Source organism: Nipponia nippon, unplaced genomic scaffold (assembly GCF_047370975.1).
Source record: "Nipponia nippon isolate SJK-2023a ecotype South Korea unplaced genomic scaffold, ASM4737097v1 scaffold_12, whole genome shotgun sequence".
Lineage (NCBI taxonomy): Eukaryota > Metazoa > Chordata > Aves > Pelecaniformes > Threskiornithidae > Nipponia > Nipponia nippon.
In genome coordinates, this window is record NW_028262313.1 from 13,391,120 (window position 1) to 13,418,094 (window position 26,975).

Genomic DNA, 26,975 nt, shown 5'->3' on the forward strand with positions numbered 1-26,975 from the left:
CCCAGGGTTTGCGCTACTTGTGTAGACCATGGTTGAGAGAATGCCCCTTCCCCTACTTGCCTCCCTCTAGATAGGCAAGAGTGTGCAGTATGAGTCCTGGTGCTTGGCTGGTTAGGGGCTTTGGTCCTGAGCAAGGGGCTGCAGACTCAGTTTGTGTCCTCATCCTGCCAAAGGATGAGGGTCTGTGACAAGCCTTGAGCCCCCCTTGATAACCATGAGGGCAGGCCAGGCTTTCTGAGCACCTGGAGCTGCTATCCCAGGGCTCACCTTCTTCTCTCTTTATAGTCCCGAGAGTCTGCGGAACCGCAGTGATGTCTTCTACCTGCAGCCCGAACGGTCGTGCATCGCTGAGTCCCCGCTCTGGTACTCGGTCATCCCCATGGACCGGAGCATGCTGGAGAGCATGCTGAACCGCATCCTGGCTGTGAGGGAGATCTACGAGGAGCACAGTCGGCTCAGCGGCCTGGAGGATGACATGGACTAAGAGCGAGGTGCTGCCGGGCTGGCTGTGCTCCAGCCCTGGATGCCTCATCTCCCTGCCTCCTGCTGCACGGTGGGGGCCATGCAGTGCAGGAGGGGATGGTGCTGTGGCAGTGCTGTCCCTTCACCGTTACCGGACTTGGATGTCCCATCCTGCTCATTACAGACCTCTCCTACATACGTGGCCCCCGCGCTCAGCTCTGCCTCCTGTCCCGGCTGCTGGGTGAGCCATCTTCCCCGGGGCCAGTCCCCACAGCACAGGGGTGGCAGAGCCCCCGGGGCAGCTCCCTTTGCCCAGCCCTGTGCCCCCCTACCCCCAGCCCTGACACTACCCCCCTCTCCCCTTGCCACAGGGCAGGAACCGCACAATACTGCAGAGCACTGTCTGGGACCAGTGGCCCCGAGGCTTTTAAATCCCTCTTCCTCTAGCATCCCCTCGTGAGGCTGCGGGTGAGGCTGTGGGTGGCACGGCAGGAACAGTGGCGCTGCTGCTGCTGTGGCAGGATGGTGTTTTTAAGCCAGTGGGGAAGGACCACTGGCAGCCTGAGAGCTGTTGGGTCAGGGGCAGGGCTTGTTCCCAGGGGTGGGAGATGTTTGGGCTGGCTTCGGGAAGCAGAGGGGGCTGGTGCTGGAATGTGAGGGCAGAGACCTGGCCTTGCAGCAGGGATGCGCCTCTCACATGCAGGCAGGCTGCCTCCCTCAATTTTGTCAATGTTTTCTGAATCGGCAGAAAACTGAAGGAGACGGGTCTGTGCCAGCGCTGCCCCTCTCTCCCCCCTCTTCCCCTGTCTTGCATAACCCCCCTCCCTGGTGCAAGGTGCCATTGGTGGGTCCCTCTGCTCCGGGCCAGGGCCTCGGGCAGCTGCTGTCTCTGCCTGGCTTCCCCCTCCCTCCCAAAGCAGCAGGGTGCTAGTGCCCTGCCTAGGGCAAGCCTGGCTCTGTCTGTGCTGCTCCCTACTGCCTCCTGCCCCTCCTTGTGTTCTGGTTGGTTTTCTTGGGCTGTACATGGGTCTCCTGTTGAGCCTGTATATATTGTTCCAGGCCCTGGCCCGGGGCTATCTGTTCTCTGTGTCCATGTGGAGAGTGAGCCGCTCACCAGTCTTGTTGTAGTGATGCCAGGGCGGTAGGACTAACCCTGTGTCTCTGGAAACCATTCATTTCAAATAAAGATGCGGAAAACTTTTGGCAGCCCCTGCTTTTCCCCCCTGGGCAGGGTGGGCACTGCAGGAGAGCAGAGCCACTGTCCCACTGCTGCCATGCAACTTGCTCCTGTCCATCCCTGCCTGCCTGTGCTTCCTTCCTTGTCTCGTCTCTGGTGTGCTGCCAGCTCTGGCCCCTGACCCCATGCCTGCTGGTGCCAGCCTGGCATGCCCTGCTTCTCCATACCCATCCCTTGCCCATAGGGCTGCAGCCCAACCCAACCCAGTGGTGACCCTACCCTGGCCACGCAGTGTGTCCATGGGACAGACTGGTCAGAGTGCGATGCCGCAGTGCCTGTGGGCAGAGCAGGAGTCAAGTGAGGTGCAGTGGGTATTTATTTTCTCCCCGAGGGCTGACAGGCCCCTGACCCAGCCTGGCCTTTCTCATAGGAAGCACAGGGAGCAGTCAGGCTGGGTCCTTGGGGCCATGCCCATCTCTGATGCTGGTCACAAGCCTGGCAGGGCCTGGAGGCAGAACCACAACTGTGCCCACCCATACGTCACCCATCCTTGAGCATCCCAGCAGGCCACGGTCACACTGCCAGGTCTGCCACTCGCGCCTTCCCGTGGGACCCACTGGCCACCCCCAGCCATGCACCTGCCTTCCCCAGGGGTGCCAGTCCATGGGGGGGTCTGCCAGCAGCCATGGGGCTGCCACTGCCGGGCAGGGCGACGTGGGTGCTGCAGGGCCCCACAGGGCCACCAGGACTGGGCAGGATGCGGGAGTTGGGGCCTGGCCCCTGCCAGCACTTGGTGAGACCCAGGTGGTAGATCTCCACCAGGTTGAGCAGCAGGGACACGCAGGCCACCCCCAGCATGAAGAGGATGAAGATGGTCTTCTCAGTGGGCCGGGAGATGTAGCAGTTGACGGTGTTGGGGCAGGGCCAGCGGCTGCAGGTGTAGAGGGGCTTCAGCTGGAACCCATACAAGGCGTACTGGCCCACAATGAAGCCCACTTCCAAGAGAGCCTTGAAGACGATGTTGCAGACATATGTCCTCAGGATGGCCCCTCTCATGCAGACCCGTCCCGGCATGTTCCCTGCGGGAAGCTGGGGCTGCCTGGGGCGCTGCCGCCTGGGCCCGCTGCCAGCCTGTGCTGCCACTTGCTGCTGCGCCTTCTCCTCCAGATGCACCAGGTGCAGGATGTGGCCCAGGTACACAAGGCTGGGGGTAGAGACGAAGATGATCTGCAGGACCCAGAAACGGAGGTGGGAGATGGGGAAGGTGCTGTCGTAGCAGGCATTCTGGCAGCCAGGCTGCTGCGTGTCGCAGGAGAAGCCAGACAGCTCGTCACCCCAGACCCTCTCAGCAGCCGCCCCCAGCACCAGGATGCGGAAGACGAAGAGGACGGTGAGCCAGACCTTCCCCACCACTGTGGAGTGCTCCTGGGCGCTCTCCAGTAGCCGCCCCAGCAGGCTCCAGTCCCCCATGGCACGTGCCGCAGTGCCCTGCAAGACAGCCACCCTCCAGACACGGCTGCCCCACAACCCGCCAAACCACCACCCCATCCCCTGCCCGGGCGGGCATGCAGGGACGCAACCCGAGGCTGTCCCTGGAGTGTCCCCACCCTGCATCCCATGGGACCCCCTAACCTGTCACAGGGAGGGCAGCAGGAGCAAAGACCTCCAGCAGAAAGCAGCCCCACCATGCTGGGAGCACTGTAGGGGACACCGCGGTGGCAATCCGGCATGGGGACCCTCACCGTTAGCAGGCACGTGGGGCAGAGCCCGGCGCTCCCACACCGTCGGCTACCCTTGGTGGGGCGGTGCGGGATGCTGCAAGGCTCCCTTCCTGGCTGGTCCCCAGCTCCTCAGTGGGGTTCGGACAGGTCTGCCTGGCTCCATTCGTCCATCCACCCAACAGCAAGTGCGGGGTTATTGGGGCATGAGGCAGCTGCGTGCCCCATTGGCTTTCATTGTGACTGGCAGATGAAACAGCCACTGGGGAAACCTTTTCCCTCTATTTTTGGTCTGGGCACTTTTCTAAATATATTCGGGGCTGCAGGGGCTGGTGCTGGGGGAGCGTGAGCCCTTGGACACTGCTCAATGCCACCCAGGGGTCACTGCTCCTGCATGCTGGCTGCCAGGGCACTGTAGCCATGGCCCTAGCTCAGCCCAGGCACTACAGCCCCCACAGCCCCTGGTGGCACCCACCTGGGCTAGGGTGCAGGGGTGGACAACCCACACCAGCACCCCAGCCCCTGGCACATCCCAGATGGAGCAGAAAGGAGGGAGGCAGTGCCTGAGAACGGAGATTTAATGGCCCAAGATGCCCTCCTGACCGTCTGGGAGGGCTGGACCCCTGCCTGAGGGATGCTATCCATGGGACAGGGACAGCACAGGGCCGTGTGGCGGCTGTGGGGCGGGGGCAAGGGCTGGGGCCCCTGCAGTGCTGGCCCTAGCAGGCAGAGCAGCGGTCGCCCTTCTCCTGCAGCCCGGGGTTGCGGCGCAATATGTCTTTGAGGGAGCCATCCTGCTCCGTCAGCAGCTGGTTGACCTCATTCTGCTTGTACTCAGAGGAGAGCTTGTGCCCATAGAAGGAGCCTTTCCCTGATGGGGGGTTGGAGTTGTGCTGGACTCGGCGGGCACAGGCCCGCACCACCAGGTAGACCAGCTCCGCCATGTTGAGGACGATACAGATGCTGGAGGTGACCAGCATGAAGACGGTGAAGATGGTCTTCTCGGTGGGCCGTGAGATGAAACAGTCAACGGTGTTGGGGCAGGGGTAAGCCTCGCACTTGACCAGCCGCACCATCTGGTAGCCTGGGTAGAGCATGTAGAAGATGTACATGAACACGGCCTCGAAGAGCAGCCTGAAGACCACACTGCAAACGTATGTCCACCACAGCGATCCCGATATGCGCATCTTGTGCTTCTTCACTTCCTCCATGTGCTTGGGGTCCGCGTGCCCTGTCAGCACCAGCAGCTTCTTCTCCTGGTGCTGCTGGTAGGCCACGTGCATGGCCACGAGGAGAGCTGGTGTGGTGACAAGGATGAGCTGCAGGGCCCACAGACGGATGTGGGAGATGGGGAAGAAGTGGTCGTAGCAGACACTGTTGCAGCCGGGCTGCTGGGTGTTGCAGGTGAAGGCGGATTTCTCATCCCCCCAGACGCTCTCGGCTGCCACCACCAGCACCATTATCCGGAAGATGAAGATGACAGAGAGCCAGATGCGCCCAATGGCAGTGGAGTGGCGGTTCACCCCGCTCAGCACTGTGTAAAGGCCAGCCCAGTTCATCGTTCCTCACGTCTGCAGGAGCGAGCAGAGAGAGACGGTGTTAGGAGCAGGAAGGGCCCCTGGCTGAGAGCCACTTTGTCCCGGCACTGGTGGCAGCAGCCCCAGGAGGGACCCAGGAGCAACTGGCTGCCGCAGCCCTGGTAGGTGGACAGCAGGATGGATGGATGGCAGGACAGCAGCGTGGCTCACACTGCTGACATGGCTCAGGGCAGCATTTTGGCCAGCGCAGGCAGGAGACTGGTTGGCCCTGCAGTGCCAGCTGCTCCTGCCCTGCCACCCCACACTGGCACGGGGATCCTGACCCATGGCTGCCACAGAGGACGGGGGTGAAGCTCCCACACCTCCGCAGAGATGCCCAATCTGCACACAGCACTGAGCTCTCTCACTACAGATGCACCCAAGGAGCTCCATGGGCTCCTCTGCACCAGCACCTCCCTGCCCTCATCCCCCCATTCCCTGCAGGAGTGGGGCTGAGGAACCCCGAGCTGTGGGGACCCCCCATGCAGCCATGCATTGCCACCCTCCTAGAGCCATCCCTGCCTGGGGAGCATGGGGTGACCCCGCACCCCAAGCACAGACCCCTGCCCCGCCGGGGCCACCCACTGGCACCGAGCAGCCCCAGAAGCTGCTTCCCACCCTGAGCACTAGGCTGGGGGCTGGGACCTGCCCTCCAGCCACCCCTGGTGTGGAGGGTCCCGGCGGCGCATACCTGCCGGTGAGGAAGGGTCCTCGCGAGCTGCCCCCAATGGCCCCTCTAAGGTCTCATGTCTCCCGCAGGAGAGCTCTGCTCCGCCTGCCCTCGTCTCTATCCGCCACTGCCCTGCACTGGAAGTCATATGCTGCTTTATAAACTATTTACATACAATGGGGCCTTTATCGGCCCCTGAACAACACACTTTAGCATTCAGATCCAACGCCCTGACTTCCGCCCACCCAGCCAAACAAAGTGCCTGTGTGCTGCATTCCCGCTGCCTGGCCCCGCACCCGCTCCCACCTCACCCCGTGCCGACCACGGCCACGGCCCCCCCAGCCGCCGGCTGCAGGGTGCTCATCACTCTGCCTGGCGGGACCCGCGCCACAGGCATCACCGGGCTGGACGGCCACCTGGGGTGCCTGGAGGTCCCTTCCCCAGGATGCATGGCAGAGCCTAGCTGTGTGCCCATACCGCATGGATGGTACAGGGCACTGTGATCGGAGCTGGGATCTGGCTGCTCCCCAGTGTGTCACTGAGCAGTCTGTGGGGACCCGTGGGGCTGGGTGCACTGGGTACAGCCCCCGTGGGTCCCACCATGCCCTCGAGGCTCTGCCGCCAGGGGGTTGGTGCCAGCAGCAACAGCTGCAAGGGCACTGGAGCTGCCCTGCACATGCCCCATCCAGTTGGGCACATGGGAAAGAATCCACCAGGGTGACTCTGGCTGTGCTCAGTGCCGAGAGCCATGTGCCGCAGGAGCTGCGCTCCTCTCCTGGGACTCCTGGGACAGGGGGCCACTGACGCTGCCCCACTGCTCAGACACGCTGGTGGGGACAACAGCCCCTGTGCTTGCAGACCCCCCGTGCCTGTGTCCCTCAGGGCTGGTGTCCCAGCCACACCATCATACTGTGCCCCATCCCCGTGGGGATGGTGCCATGTCCCTTGGGTTTTGTCCCCAGCCTCAGGTGGTGAGCAGCACATACCAGGTGGGGCCCACAGGGTGGTGGGGCAACAATGCCATCCCAAATACCACCTCCACCCCTTAGCCCAGGGTGCGAGCGCCTGGAGCTGCGCAAACAGCGGTGAGCAAAGACACTCCGGTGAAGCCGCGAGAAGGGCAGCCTGTGCCCAGGCCACGCTCTGCTCCTCACCCCATTCCCCCCATGGGGGCCAGCACCCCCACTCTGCCCTCCCTGGCCCAAAGCTGAGACCTTCTGCGGCCCCCACCCTGGACCCCCCAGTGCCCCCCCAGCTGGGAGACGTGTGGTCACCCCCACAGCGGTGCCGTGCCCACCAGGCTCTCACCTCAGCACCGGGACAGGCAAAGCTCTGGGGGAACGCGGCAGCCTCAGCCTCTAGTGCAGCACCCTGGACTTTATACTGCTCTCCAGCGTGTCACCCACCCCCTCCCAAACAGCCTCACTCCTTCCAGGACTTGCTCTGTGCCAAGTAAACACCACAGGTGTGTCCAGCCTGCACTCACACTGCCAAAGCACCCACCAGCACCTGCCACTGTGGCCAAGCATCCCCCAGGGACAGCCCAGGGGCCACTGCAGCACCAAGGCAGGGCCAGCCCCCCAGGATGGTCCCCGTGGGAGCTCTGTGGTCCCCCTGGCCGCAGTCCCCTGCTGTGAGCATCCTCCTTGCCACATCCCCTGCAAGTCAGGCACATGCACCATGATGGGGCCCTGCTCTCCATCCTGGGGGACAGCTCTGGGCACCCCTAGCACCTGGAGCACCTTGATCGGCTGCTGCAGGCTGACGGCTGGTCCCTGGGGAGCCACTAACACCCAGATTTAATGTGTAAATGTGTAGCCTGCAAAGGCAAACAGACTGTCAACTATTAACCGAGCTAAAGGCCCACTCAAGGTCCTGCTGCCCTGCACCCTGCATGGCTCCGCAGCGCGCTGGGGCATGGCAACCCTGCCCCGCATTTTGGGGCCCCGGGCTGGGCTGCAGGACCCCGCACACCATCCCCTGCATGAGGATGGCAGTGGTGCCACTGTCCCCCCCCCGCATGAGGATGGCAGGGTGGCACCGGGGGGCGGCGGGGGGCGCGGGGGGCAGTGAGGGGCCGGGGATCGCCGTGGGTGCGGTGCGGGTGGGGCCCGCCGGGGCTGCAATCGCGGCCCACGATAAGCCGCCGGCTGAGTCAGCAGCGCCCGGCGGGGCTCGGCAGGGGCCGCAGCCGCCGGCACCGCCCTGGCCGCGCACCCGGGGCCCGGGACGCGCCGCGGGACCGGGAGGGCCCTGCCGCGGGGGTACGGGGGGCAGGCGGAGAGGGGGTCCGGGGGTGCCGGGGGACAGGCTGGGGGGCAGCATGGGCAAGGGGCTAGTGGGGTCAGGCGGCGGGGGGGCGGCACTGGGTGTCCCGGGGGTCAGACTGGGGGCACTGGGGGATTTGTGGGCCGGGCTAAGTGGGGGGAAGCATTGGGGGGCGGCTGCAGGAGCCAGGCTGGGGGGCACGGGGAGCCAGGCTGGGGGTTGCCGGGAGCTGCAGGAGGCAGGCCGGGGCGGCGGTGGCGGTCGCCGCCCGCCGTGACGGCTGCGCGCGGCCGAGCCAGCAGGTGGCGCTGCGGGGCCGGGCCGGGCCGGGGGGCGGCGGGGCCGCACCCGCCCGCGGCAGCGCCCGGGGGGCTCAACGCGTGGGAATCACCTAAAATATAGTAAAAATTGAGAAAATAATAAAAAAAAAAAACAACCAAAAAAACCAGGAAAGAGGGAGGAGGAAGCCGGGGCGTTGCCGTCCAGCCCGGTGCCCGCCCGGTGTCCTCACCAGGAGGTGACGGGAGGACCGGGAGCCCCGGGGTTGGGCGGGAGCGCGGGCGGCAGCCTCGCCTGCCCCGGGCTGCGCTGAGCTCCGGGCCCGGCCTCCGGGCACCGCCGCCTGTTTGCAGGAGGGAAAACTGTTCTGCAAAAGCCAGCGGTCAAGGACAGGCTGTACGAAGCAGCCGTGGCCGGCGCTGCTCCCGGTGCTCAGCAAGCGGCCCCGTCTGTGACCACGTGCACCAGAAACAGGCTCTTTGTTAATGACGTTAATCGTGAGGTTAATCTGGTGTCTGAAGTTGCAGCGAAAAGCTGGAGGGCGTGGGCACGTCGAACGCAGACAAGCTGATGAGATGAGCATGGCTGAGGCAACATCCGGCTGGTGGGACGGGGTGACACAGCTGCTGGCACCTTGCTGGGGTCAGAGATCTCACAGCCCGGCAGTCTGCATCGGTACAATGGAGGAAATCCAACCATCACTGAAACACCTCCGCTGCCAAGAGGAAAAGGGTGCTGCAGAGAATGCTCTCAGAACGCCCTTTCCCCTGCCATCCTGCCCCGGGCAGGGCTGGCCCCATGCATGGCTCAGCCTCACCGCCGGTCTGGATGGCCGCTGCAGCACGGGGGCTGCTGGGCTTCCAGGCTCATGCTGAGGGCAGCACAGGTGTCCCTGGATCCGGACTGCTGCCCTTGGAGAGACAAAACCCTCTGGTTTGAGTCAGCTCTGCTGGGAAGGGCATTGGCAGCGGGTGAGCACAGAAATCCTTTGTGCTGCTGCAGCATGGGGCAGAGGGAATTGCAGCACACAGCGTAATGGCTTGTCCTGCCCGCCAGCTGGTCTGCTGTCCCGTGTCCTGGGTGCATCAGGGGCGTGGGGACCCGGACACTGTCCCAGTGATGCTGCTGTGTGTAGCAGCATCCCTGCCCTCCTGCTGGCTGTGGCTCCTGGAGCAGGTAGGGGCCAGGCACGGGTCACTAATCCCTTCTCCATGCCAGGGACACCTTTGCGGTTCAGTTCCCTTACACTTCTCGTTGCCAGCAGCCCTAAACATGTCCCCTGAAGCTGAGGATGTCCCACATTGTCACACAGATGCTAACTGCACATACCCTCTGGGACACGGTGTCCCCTGGGCTTTGCCACATCTCCAAATGCTGCTGATGGTCAAGGACACTCTGGACAGATGGCGGGCTTGGGAGTTTTGCAAAGGCAATAGCGTAATAGCAACGTCTTGTCTGTCACTAGCTTGCCCTTGGGGCCCTAGCTGGGGTCGCCACGCTGGCACATGGGGACAGCAGGCAGCTGGGGCCGTGCAGGGATGAGGAGGGGGACAGAAGGGCAGGGCAAGCCCCTATCGGAAAGGTATTTCCCCTTCAAAAGGGCACTAAGCACGGCAGCATGGGCAGCTGGCGGCGATGCCAGTGTCACCAGGATGGGCCACCGGCCACCAGGCAGGGCTGGCCCTGCTGCTCGCACCACGGTGAGGCAACTGCTGTTGGAGCTGTGCTGCAGAGCACTGGCATTTCCATGGAAACCCGGCCCCGTGGCCTGATGTGGGTTTTTCATCTTTGTTCTTGCAGACAGTCACTAAACAGGGGCACCTGGCAGTTGCGAGGGAGGGCCCTGGGACCGTGGTCCTGGGGCTGCTGGGTGGGTCAGACCAGAGGGGCCAGTGGTTGGGGCAGCGCTGGATAGGGCTGTGGGTGGGCAGCCATCCCTCCACACAGAGAGCTGTCTGCAGGAAGCAACTCTGCCCATCAGCATGGAAAAGCCCGGGGAAGGCAGCCGCGTGCCCTGGGCGGGAGTCCCATTGGGCCACTGGAGTCCTGTCGTGGCTTGGCTCTGTTGCTACCTGTCTCAGGTGCTCTGCAGCATCCCTGCCCTTGGTGGCATGGCACAGCCTGCCACAGTACACTGCCTGCCTCCAGCGCCTTCCTCACCCTCTCCATCTGCCCCATGGTGAGGGCCCTGCCGCCATCCCAGGCTGGTGCCCCCAGGCCATGCCCACAGTGCCTGCCATGTGCTGCAGCTCCAGGACACAGGGCACAGGCTGGCAGGGGCTGCAGGACCCCCACATTGGGCAGCACTGGGGGCCATGGGAGTCCAGTGCAAGGGCTGGAGCACAGTGCCGAGCAGGGTGACATGTGCCAGTGGCACTGCAGCTGCAGGGCCCCCCCAGGAGAGGAGGGCAGAGCCCCGGCGCAGCCCCCTGCCTGTCCCCCCCGGCCCCTCTGGCTGGGGGCCTCAGCCCTGGCTCCGCTGCCTGCACGCTGCCTGGAGGCGATTCAGGCCCCATGCCTGGTTTCCATGGCAACTCCAGTTGAAATTACATTAAAAAGAAATGAAACCAGCAGCTTTTCTGGTTGGCAAGCAGGGGGAGGGGAGCTGGCCTGGGAAAGGTGGGGGGGAGCTCGGTGGGAGGGGGCTGTGGGGCAGAGGAGGTCCCGCATGGGGTCCCAGTGCTGGGGAGGGGCCCAGCAGGGCTGGGGGCATGCAGGGACCGCCCCACTGTGGCACTCAGTGTTGGCAATCCTGGGTCTCACGGTGCTGGCTTGCATGCGTGCTGCACTGGGGGTCCAGCACCCTGACCTGGTGGGGTAATACCGGGGTCCTCCCGCTGCCTCTCCGTGGTGGGTGCCAGGGACATGGGAACTGTCCGGACCCTCTGCCAGCAGGGACGGCCATGGTTGGGGTGGCTCTGAGCCAGCACAGGGCACCCCACCCAGCCTGGGAGCCGCCGGCCCCTGAACGCTCCAAGAAGAGACGAGACACACCGCTATTAAAAATATCACTTCTGTTTTATTTGGAGTTTGTTACTCTGTGCGGGTGACAGGGTATAAATACATTCTCCAACGAGCATCCTCACCCTCAGCCCTGCCTGGGGGCAGGGGCCTGGGCAGGGTGCAGGGCCAGAGGTGCGCTGGCCCCAGGCAGTAGGGCCAGCCGGCACCGGTGCGTCACGGCCGCCAGCGCGGGCAGCGTCTGCCAGCCGGACCGTCTTGCACAGGGACGAGGTATGGTGTCCCCGCAAGGACCCGTCCCTTCCTCCTGCCTCCCCAGGCGCCAGCGCCCACCGTGAGGAGCTGAAACTGGGGTGCCCTGTGTGGGCTCCTGGGCAGCTCCTTCTCCATGCCCGGCTGCACCGAAGCTCCTCGCCTTGAGCCCTGCTACCCACAGCCACATGAGGTTTGGTGGCCGCCACCAGCCCAGCAGGTGCCCCAGCCCCAGGGTGGGTGCTCCCAGCCCCATGCAGGTTGCATCACCCCAGGCAGCCCCACTCGAGCAGCCCCTGCCCAGACGTCTATCCCGGCCGCACATCCCAGATGCTGGAGCTGGGGTCACCCTGCAACAGGGGAAAGGTCCCAGCGGGAGCAAGGTGGGAGGCAGGGTCACTGTTCATGCATAGCTCACCCTGCTCCTGCCAGCCCCACAGTGCTGCCCACCCCTGCTGCAGGCTGCAAACTGCTGGCTCTGCTTTTGGGCAGCGGCGTGGGCAGGGAGGGCACAGCACGGCCCTGGGGCAGTGGTAAAGGGGTGTGGGATGCTTCCGGGGGAGTAGGGCTTGGTGGGGAGCACTGGGACACAGTGCTGGGGGGCTGCCCTGGGTTGATGGGGTGGGCAGAGGGTGTGGTGCTCACAGCGGGGGATGCCCATGCAGGGCGGTGGGTGGCACTGGCCAGTGGTGACAGCGGGGTGGGCCAGGGCGGGGGTGCTCGCAGGCAGGCCATCGGGTAGGCTATTTGGCTGAGATACGTGGGCACGGGCGACAGAGGAGGGAGAATATCAAAAATACAAAAGAGTGCGGCCCCGCAGCGCAGGAGGCAGTGCCCTGCCTGGTGCCCGCCCGCGGCAGGCGGGGGCCACGGGGGGCCGGCACCGCGCGCACACGCTGGCTTCTAACTGGCTTTTTATTTTATATCAAGAACACTTGGTTTTAAAATCTTTACAAAGGACAAAACGCGGCGACTCCGTTAGTGTGTAAAGAACTAAAGATCTGCTTAAAAAACGTCTCTGCAAAGAGAAACGACTGACACAAAAGAGATTCTCTGCAGCGCAAAGAGGGGCAGAGGTGCCAAGTCTCCAGCCTGGGGCCCCGCTCCCAGGGTCCCCAGGGTGCCCAAGCCCCGGCACTGACCCCAGCGCCCGCACCCAGCACGAGGCCGGGTCCCTGGACCCTGCCCGCTCCCTCTGCCTATAGCACCATGGCCCGAGGCCACTTCTTGACACAGTGAAGGAGCCTTTTCCAGGGCACTCGAGATGCCAAGCCACCTGGGGATGCCCGGACACTGGCTGAGAGGGATGCCCGGCCCTGCTCCTCATCAGTCCCAGGGTGCTCAGCGGGCAGAGCACTGGGGATGTGATCACCCTGCGGGGAAGCAGAGCCCCAGTGCAGGGAGTCCCGTGGCTGCTGCCAGTGGGGTCCCCCCGCCTGCCCACGCCGGTGCATGGGCACAGGGACTACACCATGTCCCCCCTGCACCCCACCAGTGCCCCGGGGTGACCCGCAGGGCACTCCGGCCGGGAGCTGGGAGAGTCAAAGCACTTCTCAAAAGTTAGACAGGAACGAAAGAAAGCGCCAGGGGGAGAGCAGGGCATCCGGCCATGCCGGGACCCCGCAGGTCTCCAGGCTCGGTGCCGCACAGTCTGTGGGCACTGCCTCTCTGTCCGGGGGCTCCATTGGCCCCGCCAGTCCCTCTGCCAGTGTCTGCTGCGTGCGTGTGCGTGCGTGCATGCGTGTGCGCCGGCGGCGGGCAGCTATACCCTGGTGGTGGAGTGTGAGTGCGGGAGCCCCGTGCTGTTGAAGCCGGCGGTGAAGGTGTTGTAGGGGTGCAGGGTCTGCAGCCCCACCAGCGAGTTGGGGATCATGGTGATGGTGTTGGGGGTCATGAGAGGGATGTCATCCGGAGAGCGGCGCAAGGTGAGGGTGTAGTCGGGCAGAGCGGCCAGGCGCAGGGCGTCGTGGGGCGGCACAGCCTCACACTCATGGTGCCCCTGGCTCACCTGCAAGGAGGGCATCTCCTCATCGGGCGCGTGGGCGATGTCGTTGGCAGCGCCACGCTGGGGGCTGGGCTGCCGGTGCGTGTCCTGCCGGCGCTTGTCCTTGCGGTAATAGAGGGCGGCGAAGGCCAGCACATTGAGGAAGAGGAGGGAGGCGCCCACGGCGATGGTGACGCTCAGCTCAGTGGAGTAGTCACGGGGGCTCTCGAGCAGGGTGCCCGCTTCCTGCTCTGGGCTCCACTTGTCCTTCCCATTCTCGCTGTTGTAGGCAGGCGAGATGGCAGGGCGCTTGGTGGTCCAGATCTTGCCATTGGGCCGGCGGGTAATGTGGGAATTCTGCGTGGTGTCGGGCGGCGGCACTTTGGTGGTGGTGGAGGTGTAATGGAACATATCATGCAGGTTGTACAGGTGGGGGACCAGGTGCTTCCAGAAAGCCACCTTGGTGGCCCGGTAGTGGTCGCGTACCCGTGGCTTCAATCCGATGTGCAGGTACAGCTGGTCGCGGGGGTTGTACTTGGACCAGGCTACCTCCTCAAACCGGTTGGCCTTGGTGTGGATGAACTTGGTGTCCTGGGGGACAGGCTTGTTGGGGTCCCTGTGAAACACAGGCGAAACAGAGCTAGCACCGGGAAAAGCCAGAAAGGCGAAGAGGGAGAGCCGGATGCAGAAGTGGAGGCTGGGGAGACCTTTGCCAGTGGTGGCACAGGGTGGATTGGCAAAAGGTCCTGCATGGCTGGGCAGCACCCCAACCCTGGGTCAAGTCTCACCCACGATAACCATGGCCAACCAACATCCCCACCCTTGCGCTTGGCTGGGTCCTGTGCTGGGGGCTGGCCACGCTCTCAGCTTCTCGCTATGTGGTTGATGCCCTGACCCCAGTGAAGGTGCAGCACACAGACCTCTGGGTACAGGGGGCTCAGTGTCCCACACCAGGCATGACACCCTCCCACCCCAGCACGGTCCAAAGGGGTGCAGCTGCAGTGAGCGCAGACCCCCCCCAGGCACAGCACCCATCCCCACTCACCCTGTCTTGGCAAAGTTGGTCCAGTAGGTCATCACCACAGCACTGAGCATGACGTCGTTCTTGGAGAAGTTGCAGGGAAAGAGGTCTGTGGGACCAATCATGGGGATCCCGAACACATAAGGCACCTCATCCCCGTGGGCCGCGTCGGACCACGCAGGCTTCATCAGGCTCTGGCAGTGGTGGTAGAAGGCGTAGAAGTAGGTGGGGGAGCCGTAGCGGGCGTGCAGGTCAGCTGTCACCACCGACGGCTCTACCCACTGGTGGTCAGTGAAGAGGGCCACCAGAGTTTTGCGACGTGTCTCGGGGTTGTCCCTGTCAGCCCAGTCCGTGTACATGAACTTGATGGTCTCCCGCAAGGTGTCCTTGCCCTCAGGGTAGCCGTACAGGTTGTCTACAAAGTTGGAGACTGAGTAGTCAAAGTCACTGCCCGAGACGCCATCCTCAGGGTCCACCACGCCCTCCACAAACTTCAACCCCTCGCCCTGGTTGACCCCCAGCATGATATCATAGTTGAGGAACTCGCCCTGCTCCATCAGGATCTCTGGGTCATCCGGGATCACATCGCCATCAATGACCGGCCCGAAGGCCACGTGGTAGCGAGCAGGCTGGATGTCTTGCTCCACCAGCTCCTTGGCACTCTTCTGCCGCAGGCAGTCCACCATGTCCACCGTGTCCAGCACATTGCAGCCCACCTTGTCGGCCAGCATGCTGGTGTACTTCACGGGCTGGTAGTTCACTGCCCAGCTGGAGAGCGCAGAGCCACTCTGGATGATGGCTCTCTGGAAGAGACCTGCAAAACAGCCAAGGAGCGGAGGAAGCTCACAGGAGGGTGAGCTCCATTCCAGCACCCCAGTGCTGCAGTGCAGGATGCAGCATGAAGAAGGCATCAATGCCCTTGGACCCCTGCAAGGACCCAGTGCTCCAGCCTGCGCCTGGCCTTGACCCAGGCTGTGCTGCCCACTGAGCCCCTCAGGGCTCGCACAGGGAGCTCAGCTCAGGGCTACCACGAGAGTGGCAGGGGGAGAGCTGGGCATGCAGTAGGTGCTCCTGGCAGTAACTGAGGGCTGCTGTGCTCCCCGAGGATCCCATTGCAGGGGATGGCCTGGCATCCCTCTGTCCCGGTGCAGGAAGGAGAGGGGCCATGGTTGCATCACAGCCTGTCCTTGCTGAGCAGTCCACAATGTCCCAGCGACCCCAAGGACATGTTGCCTGAGCCCCTGAGGGGCACACACTGCCCCTGTCTCAGTGGCACCGGCTTCACTGAGCAGCCAGGCTGCAGGCTGGCAGCAGCAGGAGGGTTAACGCCTGCTCGGGGACACTTAACCCTGCATGTCCCACCCCACCGCTTTGTCAGGGTCCCCCTCGCCCCCCTCCCTGCCGCTTCCTGCCCAGCTGGGGCTGCTCGGTGCCAATCCGGCCCCACAGGAGCAGGCTGCCAGATGCACAAAGAAGGCCTTTCTGCCACTGGGAACACAGAAGGAGTGGACTTTCGCCCTGGAAAACCGGGCCACAAAGGCCCTGGCCCAGGCGGAGGAATGCGTGGCTGCGCTCCAGCCCCATGTCAATGGCGCTTGTGCTCAGAATACAAAGGGCAGTGAGGAAGCAGAGCCTCCAGGGTGGTGAAAGGCAGGCGGGCTCGGGGTGCACCCTGGGGTCCCTGCTCTCTGGCCAGCCCTCTCCTGCACCCCGAGTGCTGCCTGCGCCCTCACTGGACCCCAGCACTCAATGTGAGGGACTCTCTCAGGAGGTCCCTGAATGGTGCTGGCGCAGCAGCGTGGTGGCCACGCTGCCCCTGGCCCCCTGAAATGCAGAGCACCTGCATGAGACCCCCTGTGCAGCCAAGGCCGTGCCGCTCTGCAGGGGAGCATGCACCTTCCCACAGCAGAAGTGTTCAGAGGCACCTGGCTCCCAGCCACCACGTCCATAGCTCTTGTCTGCATGCACAGTCCTTGCTCTGCCAAGTACCTGACGTACAGTCCCATGCGCTGGGACAAAGAGAAGTCACAAGCTCTTTTTGTCACCTCCCGGTGCCCTAGAAAGCTGTACCCAGCCTATGGGCTGGAGACTGACCATGGGTTTGCTTGTTCTGTGCCATCATCCACGTGCCGAAGACCAGGATGGGGGTTCCCTGGCTCCCAGGAGATGCTGACCCAGCAGCAGCTACTGCTCCCCACCAACAGCATCACTTCCCAGACAGACCTACCAGGCTGGGCTCTGCCCTGCCTGCCCCTGCCTGGGGAAGCACAGGCAGCTGGTGTCACCAGCAGCTGGCCACGTCTGTGATGGAGCCCCTTTGCTGTGTCTCTGCATGGCCACGTCCTGACCCAGGAGGACCCAGGAGTCTGCGAGAGCCCAGACCTGCCACGTCCTCCACCTCCATTCCAGCTCCCAGTCGAAGCCTGACAAGCACCCCGGGGAGGCATCGCCACCCTGCAGCTCACACCTCAGCTCTGCCTTCCCTGCCTGTTCCCCTCTGATGTGAGGGTCCCAACACACCCTGTGTCCTGCAGAGCTGGCTGCCATGGCACAGTGGAGGCCAGCGCTGGGACCAGGGCTCTGCCAGAGGGTGCCCAGTGCTGCAGGCTGCTGCCAGCTCTTGATTTCCCCTTCGCATTGCACACTAGCTGAGACTGGAAACACCTCTGGGGTTGTCTGGGCCAAGGCCTGCTCAAAGCAGTGTGCTGGGTGCCTTGTCCAGCTGAGGTCTGAGCATCCCTGGAGCTGGCAGCAAAGGGCAGCAGCCCCCATGGAGCCGGAGGTGGGGCAAAGGAAGCACAAGAGGTTTGCCTGGCAGTGACTGCTCCTGCCCCGGCATGGCTGGCTGGGGTGAGAAGCAGGACTTGGGTCCTTGGCGAGGAGTCCACCCACCCACAAGGGCTGAGGCTGGCAGGGGAGCCGCGGGTCTCCCCGGCAGCCAGACACAGCGTGCGCTGCACCAGCCTCCAGCGTCTGCCTCTTGCAGCGCCTGGCAGAGCAGGCACAAATTAGCAGCTTCATTAATAGCTCTTGATCACTATGAGTTTTATTTTGACGTGATAAAAACAAACCCGCCTGGTCTGCAGGCTGCATCTTAGCGCAGCTCCCCCACTATGCTCCAGAGCGGGCTGCCCTGTCCCTGGAGAGATGGGTGCTCCTGCACCCATCCTGCACTCCTGCAGGGTTTTTTTTCAGGTCATTTTATGGCCATTTGCTTTGATGTGACACTGGCTGCAGCACTGAGCGCTCCCCTCTCGCCTCACAGCATTTACAGCTGGCAGCAGATCCCCTGCCACAGCAGCGAGGGTGCTGGGCACCCAGCACCGCTGTGATGCAGGGGGCACCACACCACAGGCATGGGGGGCTGGATGGGGCAGCAAAGGACATGGCACACGGGTGCGGGGTTTAGTGGCAGAAAGCCTAGTGTCACCTAAAAAGTGCTATACTGGAACAACAGCATTTTTTGTGGCTGGAAAATCGGGGAGCAGCCCCTCCAACCCACTCCCAGCCTCTCTCCATGCTGCTCCCTCCATCCCAGGCCCACACAAGCAGTTGGGGCTACCTGGGCACATGGTCCTGCTTCCAAAGAGATGTCACCATCTGGCCGCGAAAACCAGTCTGCAGCCTTGGGGCTGCCCTGCCAGAAGCACCCAATCCCAGAGAGGAGACTCCTGGACCAAGAGCACCTCCCCGTGATCCCCACCTGCATTCCAGGCACTCCTGTGATGGAGAGGAGCACCCTAAGAATCATCACAAACGCATTACACCCAGCGTCCCCTCTTTGGCCTTTCATTCAGTATGGGCAGAGAAAATCCTTTTTCTTTCTGCAGGAGCTTTCAACCTGTAAAAGACTCCCCACCCTGTGCCCAGGGTGCCTGCACAAGGGCAGGAGGGCACGCAGAGCCCCAGGTATCCACACAGGGATGGCATGGCCCCGCACAGGCCCCCACAGCCACAGAGCATCCCCTGCCCTGCCCACTGCTCAGAAATGAGTCTGCAAAGATCTACCCATGCTCCTTTCCACTGCTCAATTTACCATCTAACACAAGCGAAACATCCTCTGGCTTTAGCCATCAAAAATGTCTCCTCCTGTGGGCTAGAGAGCTGATGCCTGCCCCGCACAGCTCTGGGTAGCTGGGAATCCTACCTCAAGAGCCCCAAAAGCGGTGAGGGCAGCCCTGGTCCTGCCCTGCTCTGGCATTGCAACATCAGCAGCGGCTCTGTAGGTATAACTCACATTTTGCATGTTCTAGAGCTTATTGTAGTCTAATACCTGTTAATATTTGTCCAAGTCACTTGATGAGGATGGGGCAACAGCCCCAGGAGCATCCTGCTCAGGAGCTGGCACAGGAGGAGCAGGACGACGGGGGTCTGACTTCAGGCACTGGACAGTCACGCAGGAGCATGGACTGAGCACAAGTGTCCTGAGTGCCCTGGGGCAGCAGGGAAAGGGGCTTGCCCAGAACAGACATGTCCTCAGCAAGCAACAGCAGCTCCATACATGCTGCCAGGGCTGGATCGCTTCAGCTTTACCTGCCTTTTTGTTTCTCTCTGCTTTAACCAAACATGGCAGGGCTCTGGCGATGGTGACAGCAGAGCCACCAGGCTGTGGGGCAGTCATGGAAGACCAGGGACTTAATGTGGGAGTGTCCAAGCTGCCAGCTTTTGGGATGCAGCTGCCCACCAGGTTCACACATGCCTCTCTTGTCAGATCTGTGGGGTAGAGCATCTCCCAGACCTCTGGTCCTTGGGGTACCAAGGGGAGCCCAGCAGTGGGAGCAGCCACCCTGACAGCAGGAGCACTCTGCACAGGGTGGGATGGTGCTGGCTGTGCCATGGGCTCCAGCACAGAGTGAGCATGGGGCACTGGTGGGCTCCAGAGACTGCTTGGGATATCCCACCACCCAGGACGCTCTGGAGCTTCTCTACATACTCTGATACCATGGACCATGGCAGCATGTCTCAGCTTCTCCGCTTCAGTTCACTGGCCCATCCAAGGAGAGGCTGGCAGCCAGCTGCGACTGCTGGGCACCCTGAGGGGCAGCAGGGACATGTGCAGAGGCGCGGGCAGCCTGTCAGCCCCACTCTTGTCACTGGTGAAAGGTCATCAGTGGGAAGCAGAGCCCAGCATGGCGATGGGTCTCTGCGTGGGCATGCACTTACCGCAGGGCAAGTGGTTTGCTGGAATCAGGCAAGTTTAACCAAAAGGGCAGCTGGAGAAATCTGGGAGAAGAGAGCTGTTTTGGGCTTGCCTTTCACTCCATGATGAACTGCCAGCATCCTACAAGCCCTGTGCCAGGTCTGGGCTCAGCAGGGTGCTGCCCTTCACTCCCCACCATGAGCACAGGCTCTGCCACCTCTCACTGCAGCTAATGCCAGCCTTGTGCAGTCCGCAGCACCTGCAAACCTCCACATCGAATACTACCAAGCAGGCTGTGATGCTGGTGCAGCCATCTTCACAGCAGCCTGGGCTGAGATCATTCCTGCTTTCAGTATCAGGGCAATCAGTCCATCAACAACTCTCAGGGTTGGAGGAAGGCTGCCCAACTTTGCCAGCAGCCTGGCCAGCGCCAGCCTCCTCCCATACACCTTCCACAATGCCATCAGCCCTGCTGAGGTTCTGAAGGTCTCCTTCATTCCTGTGCAGTTCCCACGCTGTTGAGCAGGGCTGCAGCTCTTCACAACAGCTTCAAGTGCAATTTTGTGTGTGCCTCTGAGGTGCAGACTCACGCCCATGTCCACTGTGCATACGTGTCCCTTTCTCCCCTACACCGTGGTTGGGGACACAGCACTGGAAGAGGGCTGCACCCTCATATAAAGCCCCTGTGACCAAGTCCTTGGCAGGCTGGTCCCCTGTGGACCACGTTCAGTTCAGGCTTTGCTCCTGTGATTTCCTTTAGGAAGTTTATCAAGAACTCCTCTACTCCCATGGTTCCATGTTTTTTTCCCCAATGCAAATGTCTTTGCAGGTACTTTACATGCATTTGCTCTTATGCTAACACAATCTTTTAGTGTAAATAATTCCTTTCTTTATCTAGAGTAAACACTCTGCTATATTTACAGATACCAATCATAATACTTCCACTTGTGTTTTGCTAGTCGCAGCACTTCCAGCTCTCCCAGTCTTACAAGGTGGGGCCCTCTATCCCTCCCCAGGCTCAGGTCTGGCTTCCCCTCTATTCCAGTATGAATGCCTTTCCAAGCACTGACATCTGTGCTCCTGGTGCCCTGCATGATGCTCTGCACCCTCTCCACACCTGCACGTGGGCAAGCCCAGGCACCTGGGCAGGGCACCGCAGGAGGGGTCCCCACCTCTCCCCATGCCCAGGTGCTGGCCCCAGGCTGCAGCCCTGCGCGCTGGGAGCCCCAGCTCCATCCCTGGTTCCCACATGCTCTGCTGCTGGCCTCTCCCTGCCCACGATGAGAGGGTTTTGCTTCCCAGCCCTGGATCAAGCTCTCACCAGTGACTAATTAAAAAGCAGCCCTGACTTTGCTAGGGTGGCTGGCGGTACCTGGGCAGGCTCTTTTCCCCAGGTTAGCATCAGCAAGGCACTCACTCGCAGCTGCAGCATCCTTGGACACAGCTGGCACCTACCTTCAGAGTGGTGGGAGAGGGTGAGCAGGCTGACGCAGGAGGCACCGATGCCAGAGCCGAAGACGGTGATCCGCAAGGGATCTCCCCCAAAGAAGGCGATGTTCTCGCTGACCCAGCGCAGCGCCTGTATCTGGTCCAGCAGCCCGTAATTGCCCTTGGCAGCCTGGTCCCCCGTGCTCAGGAACCCTGCGGGCAAAGGGGAGCCTGCTTAGAGACGAGGAAGCAGAGAGTGTCCTGACCTCCCACCCCCCTTTCCCAGGCCTAGGGGAGCTTCTATGGGACCCTGTCCCACCACAACATGACACCCCACTACCAAGAGAGGCCCATGAGCTCTAAGCTGAAGCAGGGACACCACTGAGCTCCAGCCACCCTCTGCATGGCACAGAGGGGTGAAAGGCTGCAAGTGCAGCTGCAAGTCGCGGGGTGCCTCTCCAGCCAACTGCAAGCAGTGACAAGGTGATGGGCACAAAGCTCTGTCCTACCCGGACCACCACCTGTGCTAATAATGGGTCAAGACATCTCAACGCATGCTCCAAGGAAAGCTGAGAAAGCATCGGCGGCTGCAGGCAGGCTGAGTGCGTGCACAGCCAATGCTTTCCATGGACTAGCGTGGTCCGGAGGAGGCTCTATAAATGTAAGGAGGTGGGCTGGGCAGAGAGGAACTGACTGCAGCTTAAAATACAAAGTCTCTCAGTGAGGAAGATGCTGAGAAATGCAAAGGGAACACCCAAGATAAGCTATCACTGGTGTTTTGTTTGCAAAGCAGGAAGCCAAAACCATGGTCCTAAGGCAAAAATTCAGGTGGGTAACCCCAGCAGGCAGGGAGCGGTGCCAGCGCTGCTCAGGCACTAGAGGTGGTCTCGCTGAGCGCGCTGCAGCACTTCAATGGAGATGACAATGGCATCACTTATTTCATATTGTGACTTATGTCGCTTACATTTTCACCTATCCATCTTAAAGGCCTGACTTTTAATATTGAAAAATCTTTAATAAGCTTGTTTTTACTGAAGAGCCTATTTTCTACCAAGTAACTGCCATCTTCCCCAAGAGACTATGGGGTCCGGAGGCCATCAGAGGGATGTGCTGCCCAGCTGCCCGGGGAGGGCGCTGTGCCAGGCTGGATAGCTAGGGAGAGAGCCAACCCTGCCAGCAGATTGGCTGGGAAGCTCTCCCCAAACCTCTGCACCCCTTGTTCTCCCTGCTGCTAAGGGAGGCAGCAGTGACACTCCAGGCAAATCTCCTGTGCCCCAGCCCCTGGGGGTTTCTGCTGCAGCAGGCAGGGGACCGCACTGCCTTTTGACCCTGTGTCCCCATTTCACCTCTCTAGGTCACCAGTGCTTGTGAAAATGGGACTGCCACCCTCCTCTATACGGCACCCAACAGCCTTCAGTGACCCCCTCTGCAGGCAGCCAGGCCACAGTGGGTGGTTGTGGGGGTCCCGGCAGCTCAATCGGCTTGGAGGCAGCCCATGCCTGGAGAGGGAGAGCTGCCAGGTCCCCAGGGGCAGCCAGGCAGTACCCACTGGCAGCTCACCGCTCCGAGCCCTCTCCAGAGGAGATGCTGGGTAAACACATTAATTATTTATTTAACCGCAGACCAATATTTGCTTTCAGCTGAGCCAGGTTGTGTAAATGAGCCTGGGGGGCTGGTGCCAGGAGCCAGACCACGTTGCGACTGCCCGCCTGGGGCACTGCCACGTGGCACCCCGCCTGGCGGCCAGGGCAGAGGCCAGGGGCAGCACCCGCAGCGCAGCCCCCATCCCGCCAGGCCCCCTGCCCCCCTCCCGGCTCATTCAAGCCCAGTCAGCCTTGGGGGACTGTGCTGCTGGCACAGCCCACGCTGGCCAGCCCATACCAAGCACTCCAACGCGGTAGTTCAGGGTGATGACAATCACGTTCCCGTAGCTGGCCAGGACGCTGCCGTCTATCATGTTCCCTGTGCCCTCCATGTACGAGCCGCCGTGGATATACACCATCACCGGCTTGGCCCCGCTGTCCCGGATGTCTGGAAGGAGAGGCAGTTAAACACAGGACCCCGCTGACGGCCGCAGCACCCTGCCCGACAGGCAGACCAAAGACAAGGGCAATGCCAGCTGCTAGGACTGGGGAGGGGGCTTAGGAGCCAAACCCAGAGCTCTCCTGGGGGCCACAGCGTGGACCTCCAAAGCTGACCACCACTGAACCAACCTCGCCAGCCCCTCTCCGGGTGGCAGCAGCTACTGCACTGTCCCCACACTGCTGTCACCTTGGGCATCTCAGCACATGCAGGAGAGATGCTGGCTGAACCCAGCTGCTCCTCCCCGGAGCCGGGCTCTGGCCGCATGCGGGAGCCAGACCAGTGGCACCTCCGTTGCGGGTGGGAGTTGCGGAGTCCAGCCCCAGGATGCAGCCCCATGTCCCATCTTTGGCTGGATCCAAGCCCTCAGCTCCGTGAGTCCTGGAAGCTGGCATTGTGGGGGGGCAGGGACGGGGTGTGCAGGACCTGGAAGGCGGGGGGGCACTGGTGGGTGCTCCAACATCTGACTCTCCCACCCCCCCCTTCCCATTCCCCTGGGAAGGCAGAAACCTGCCGGCTGCCTGGATGTGAACCCATGGCACCCCAGTGCCCAGACACAGACATGGCGATGAGGCAGACAGTGTGTGCACGTGTGCATGTCAGGGAGCTGAGCACAGTGTCCAGATGAGGACAGGGCATGAGGCATGGAGTAAGGATAGGGAATGGGACCCTGAGGGCTGGGGAGGTAGGACTGCGGGAGCCTAAGGGACAGGGAGCCGCCATGCTCCCTCTCTCGACTGGCCCTATCTGGGGGATATCCTGCCCCTTCTGCCCCACTGGCCTAGGATCCTTCATGGAGCTGAGCCCGGGTGCAAGGAAAGGCACCTGTGCTTGGCTCCTGGTACATCTCGCCCACATTACACAGAGGAGGTGGTTGCGCCCGTCGTGGTGATGGTGCCAGGTCCCACATGCCTGCGGTGCCCAGCCCTCTCTTGGGCTGGCAAGACAGCACTGATGGACTTTGCCCTCCCTCGTGCTCACCCGCACCCAGCGCCTTGCTCAGGCGGGCTGGAATTGCCTGCTGGGGCTGCTTGGCCTTGGCTGCCCCAGCCAGCCGCTGCTCCCTGTCTGCCTCCCTCACCGGTGCACCACGCCATCCCGGCAGCCAGCCCCTGCCATGGTCCCCACAGGGCTGGGACTCCTCGGGCACAGCCACACCAACTGAGCAAGGATGCCCGGCCGGGGTGGACATGCTCCCTTGCACCCACCTAACCCCTGCCCACGTCCACTCCTCCCTGCGACTTGTCCATTGCAGGAGGCTGCAGGGCAGGCTGATAGGTACCTCTGGCCATCCCCACCTCCAGCTGTGGCCAGCAGCACGGCTAAGGGTGGCCTCCCTCCCGTATAGAAAACCTCTTCCCTCCAGGAGAATGAGGATATGGCAAAACCTGTGCCAGCTCTTTTCCTATCACCAGGATGCAGCCAGGCAAATGCACAGACCTGGGGAGCAAAAAGTGCTCATGGCTCCTCCAGGGTAGACATCGCCCATGTGGCAGAGCTACGGCAGGACAACTCTTCCCAGGGCCACCTGCTTGAAATGCAAAGGGCAGGAACATCGGTGCCTGTGCCCACGTCCTCTCCTCCCTGCCACACACTCCCACCGACACACAAAGGGACATGCTCGTAGACGTACCAGGGAATAAACGGCTCCTAATCGCTGCAGCACATTTTAGCGTGTGGGGATTTAGCACAGTCAAGTCACTTAGGCTGAATGCCAGTTTACGCCCTGGTACAAGAGATCCTGGACCACAGGTTAGTGGGAGAAAACAATGGGGTTTTGGTACTGCCAAGGAAAAAGCTTTTCGTCTCTTTCCCAGATCCTAAATGCCATCTGCCAGGCCATGCTCGAGCTGCCCTGGAACTCCTGCACACCGTGAAGTTTTACTGTCCTCGGCACATTAGAGCTGCACCCTGGTCAACCCTTCCTCCTGCCAAACACATTAACTCCATACCCTGCAGATGAACAACCCCGTTTTACTAAAAATAGATTATTCTGCAGCTTGCTTAGCCCTGGTGTACATTTAGAATCACATCTGCTTGAAAGCCCACTTGCTCTGCCTCGGCTGGTGCTGATGCTCTGGTTGCAAGCAAGACCTCGCTCGCGTTGGGTGGAGAAGGAGAGAAGTTAACAGAAACTACGTCCGAGTGGACCTCGGGTCTCCTGGGCATGGCCAGGTATCCTGTGGGTGCCAAGGGTACCAAGCTGCTGGCACGGCCACCTTGCGGCAGTGCCCACGGTGGGGCCAGGCAAGGGTGGAGGGGGAGGTCGCTGGCTCCCAGCTGCATGTCACTGACTCCGGAGGGATGAGGCTGAAGGTGGGATGTGACCGGGCTCAGGGTGAAATGGGCCCAGGTGCCCAAGGGCACCTCTCCTCCCAAGCTGCCATGCTTCCTCCCTGCCCTCGCTCAAGTGGAGCGGGAGCAAACTTCTCCTAAAGCAAAAAAACCCCCCACGCTTCCCCTGCCCCTGTCCCAAGGAGGGGAAGGGCCTAGGTGCCCTGCACAGCCGGCCAGCCTGCCCCCCGCCCCGCGCAGCTGCCCGGCACGGCAGACAGACACACACAGGGCTCCCTGGGGATGGCAGCGGATGGCGGGCAAACGGAGTTGCTTTGCATGTCATGCAGTGGCAGCCTCGAGCACAGAAATACCTTCGTCTTCATCCCCGTCATTATCCGCTAAGTCCTCGCCCTGTTTCTTAGCGCTGGCTCCTAGGGACCAAACACGAGGAGACAGAACAAAAAGGAAAACAAAAGGAAACAAAAACAAAACAAAATAAAAAAAAACAAAAACAAAAAACAAAAAACAAAAGAGAATTCAAAAATAGCATGATAGCAGAGACGGTGGGGCCAGGCCTGCGCCCCACAGCACTGCTGGCTACTCACACTGCACCTCTCCCAGAGCCAGGGCGGCGCAGGGCGCAGGCAGGACTGCCCCAGGAGCTGCGCCAGGATGCCGCTTCGCCTGGACCCCTTCCCAGATCCTCCCTGGAGAGCGCCGGGGTGGTGGGGAGGAGGAGAGCAGGCCTGGGGCAGCATCAGCACTGGCAGCGGAACAGCCTCTCAAAGCAGTCGCCGATCCTCCTGCATCCCAGCCTGGCCCCCGCCTGCTCGCACACCCTTGGCTCCCTGTGCCAGGGCAAGGCTCCCTCTCCTACTGCCCAGGTGTGAGCAGGAGCCCTGCTCCCAGCTCTGCTGCCACTGGGGACAACCATCCCCTGCAACCAGCAGAGCCCATGTGAAGGGTTGCCCTGGGTGGCCACTAACCACCGGCTGGGGTCCTGCCTGTCACCCCCACGTGGTGCATGGCACCTTGTTGTGCTTGGCACAGCTATGCCGCAAACCACTGGTGCTGCAGCACGAGACCACTGTGGCACCTGCCATCGTGATGGGTGCTTCCCTGCGCTGCTTGGCTCCATCCTGTACCAACTCCCTTCTTAAAAGACTAGTTGCATGGTTCACCAAGGATTGCAAAGGCACCGACCAGCTTGCCCTGACCAAGACAGAACCCTAAAAATATCAGTTTCTGTAACGTCCTGAACACCTTCCAGTAGTTGCATGGCCCTTAACAAATCCGTGGTGCCAGGGCATGGGCCAGGCCAGTGGCCCCAGCCCAGTACTGTGGGATGCTGTTGTGGATGGCGTGCACTGAGCACAGTGCTTCCCGAGCTGCATGCAGCCGGCGTGAGCCAGGAGAGGTGGCCTGTGGGCTGGCGGGGAGCAGACACGATGCAGACCTGTACCGAGGGCCCATTGCTGCAAAGGGCTGCGTGCCCTTGTGGGCACAAAGCCGAGTGGTGCCATTCCTGCACCCTGCAGCCCCAAATTTCAGTAAGAGGCTGTGCTCTCCTTATCCCCTTAGAGCTGCAGACCAGTGTCTGTGGTCCTCTGCTCCCTAAGGTCTGCACCAAAAAAGTTCCCTGGGTGACGGTAACCTCAGGGGTGACAGCAGGGTTTTCC

General features: G+C 62.1%; 4 protein-coding genes across 11 annotated transcripts in view; 1 reads left to right on the top strand and 3 right to left on the bottom strand.

Moving 5' to 3' along the window:
- The window catches only part of ZMYM3 (zinc finger MYM-type containing 3), a 33,450-nt gene extending 31,678 nt beyond the window's left edge, over positions 1 to 1,772 (top strand). For 3 of the 4 annotated variants that reach the window (XM_087748845.1, XM_087748846.1, XM_087748847.1), the window contains exon 25: positions 286 to 1,772. In XM_087748845.1, the coding sequence (XP_087604971.1) occupies positions 286 to 484 (199 nt within the window). In that variant the 3' untranslated portion in view covers positions 485 to 1,772. The remainder of the gene's footprint in view (positions 1 to 285) is intronic. The other variant, XM_087748848.1, reaches the window with a different exon arrangement.
- A 225-nt stretch (positions 1,773 to 1,997) lies between these two features.
- Positions 1,998 to 3,777, bottom strand: LOC104012978 (gap junction Cx32.2 protein). The gene has a single exon (XM_009465409.2). The coding sequence runs from the start codon at positions 3,251 to 3,253 to the stop codon at positions 2,213 to 2,215; it is 1,041 nt and encodes a 346-aa protein (XP_009463684.2). The 5' UTR covers positions 3,254 to 3,777; the 3' UTR covers positions 1,998 to 2,212.
- A 140-nt stretch (positions 3,778 to 3,917) lies between these two features.
- GJB1 (gap junction protein beta 1) lies at positions 3,918 to 6,981 on the bottom strand. Of its 2 annotated transcripts, XM_087748866.1 has the most exons (3): positions 6,913 to 6,971; positions 5,626 to 5,741; positions 3,918 to 4,928 (listed from the first exon to the last, which is right to left on the bottom strand). In XM_087748866.1, the coding sequence occupies exon 3, from the start codon at positions 4,914 to 4,916 to the stop codon at positions 4,077 to 4,079; it is 840 nt and encodes a 279-aa protein (XP_087604992.1). In that variant the 5' UTR covers positions 4,917 to 4,928; positions 5,626 to 5,741; positions 6,913 to 6,971; the 3' UTR covers positions 3,918 to 4,076. The 2 variants fall into 2 exon arrangements, with proteins under 2 accessions (XP_087604992.1, XP_009463605.1); XM_009465330.2 differs by lacking the exon at positions 5,626 to 5,741 and having other exon boundaries at positions 6,913 to 6,981.
- Positions 6,982 to 12,265: 5,284 nt separating this feature from the next.
- Positions 12,266 to 26,975, bottom strand: part of NLGN3 (neuroligin 3) — a 41,273-nt gene continuing 26,563 nt past the window's right edge. For 3 of the 4 annotated variants that reach the window (XM_087748884.1, XM_087748881.1, XM_087748883.1), the window contains 5 exons: positions 25,668 to 25,727; positions 22,819 to 22,968; positions 20,965 to 21,150; positions 14,394 to 15,183; positions 12,266 to 13,964 (listed from right to left, as the gene is read on the bottom strand). In XM_087748884.1, coding sequence (XP_087605010.1) covers positions 13,127 to 13,964; positions 14,394 to 15,183; positions 20,965 to 21,150; positions 22,819 to 22,968; positions 25,668 to 25,727 — 2,024 coding nt within the window. In that variant the 3' untranslated portion in view covers positions 12,266 to 13,126. The remainder of the gene's footprint in view (positions 13,965 to 14,393; positions 15,184 to 20,964; positions 21,151 to 22,818; positions 22,969 to 25,667; positions 25,728 to 26,975) is intronic. The other variant, XM_087748885.1, reaches the window with a different exon arrangement.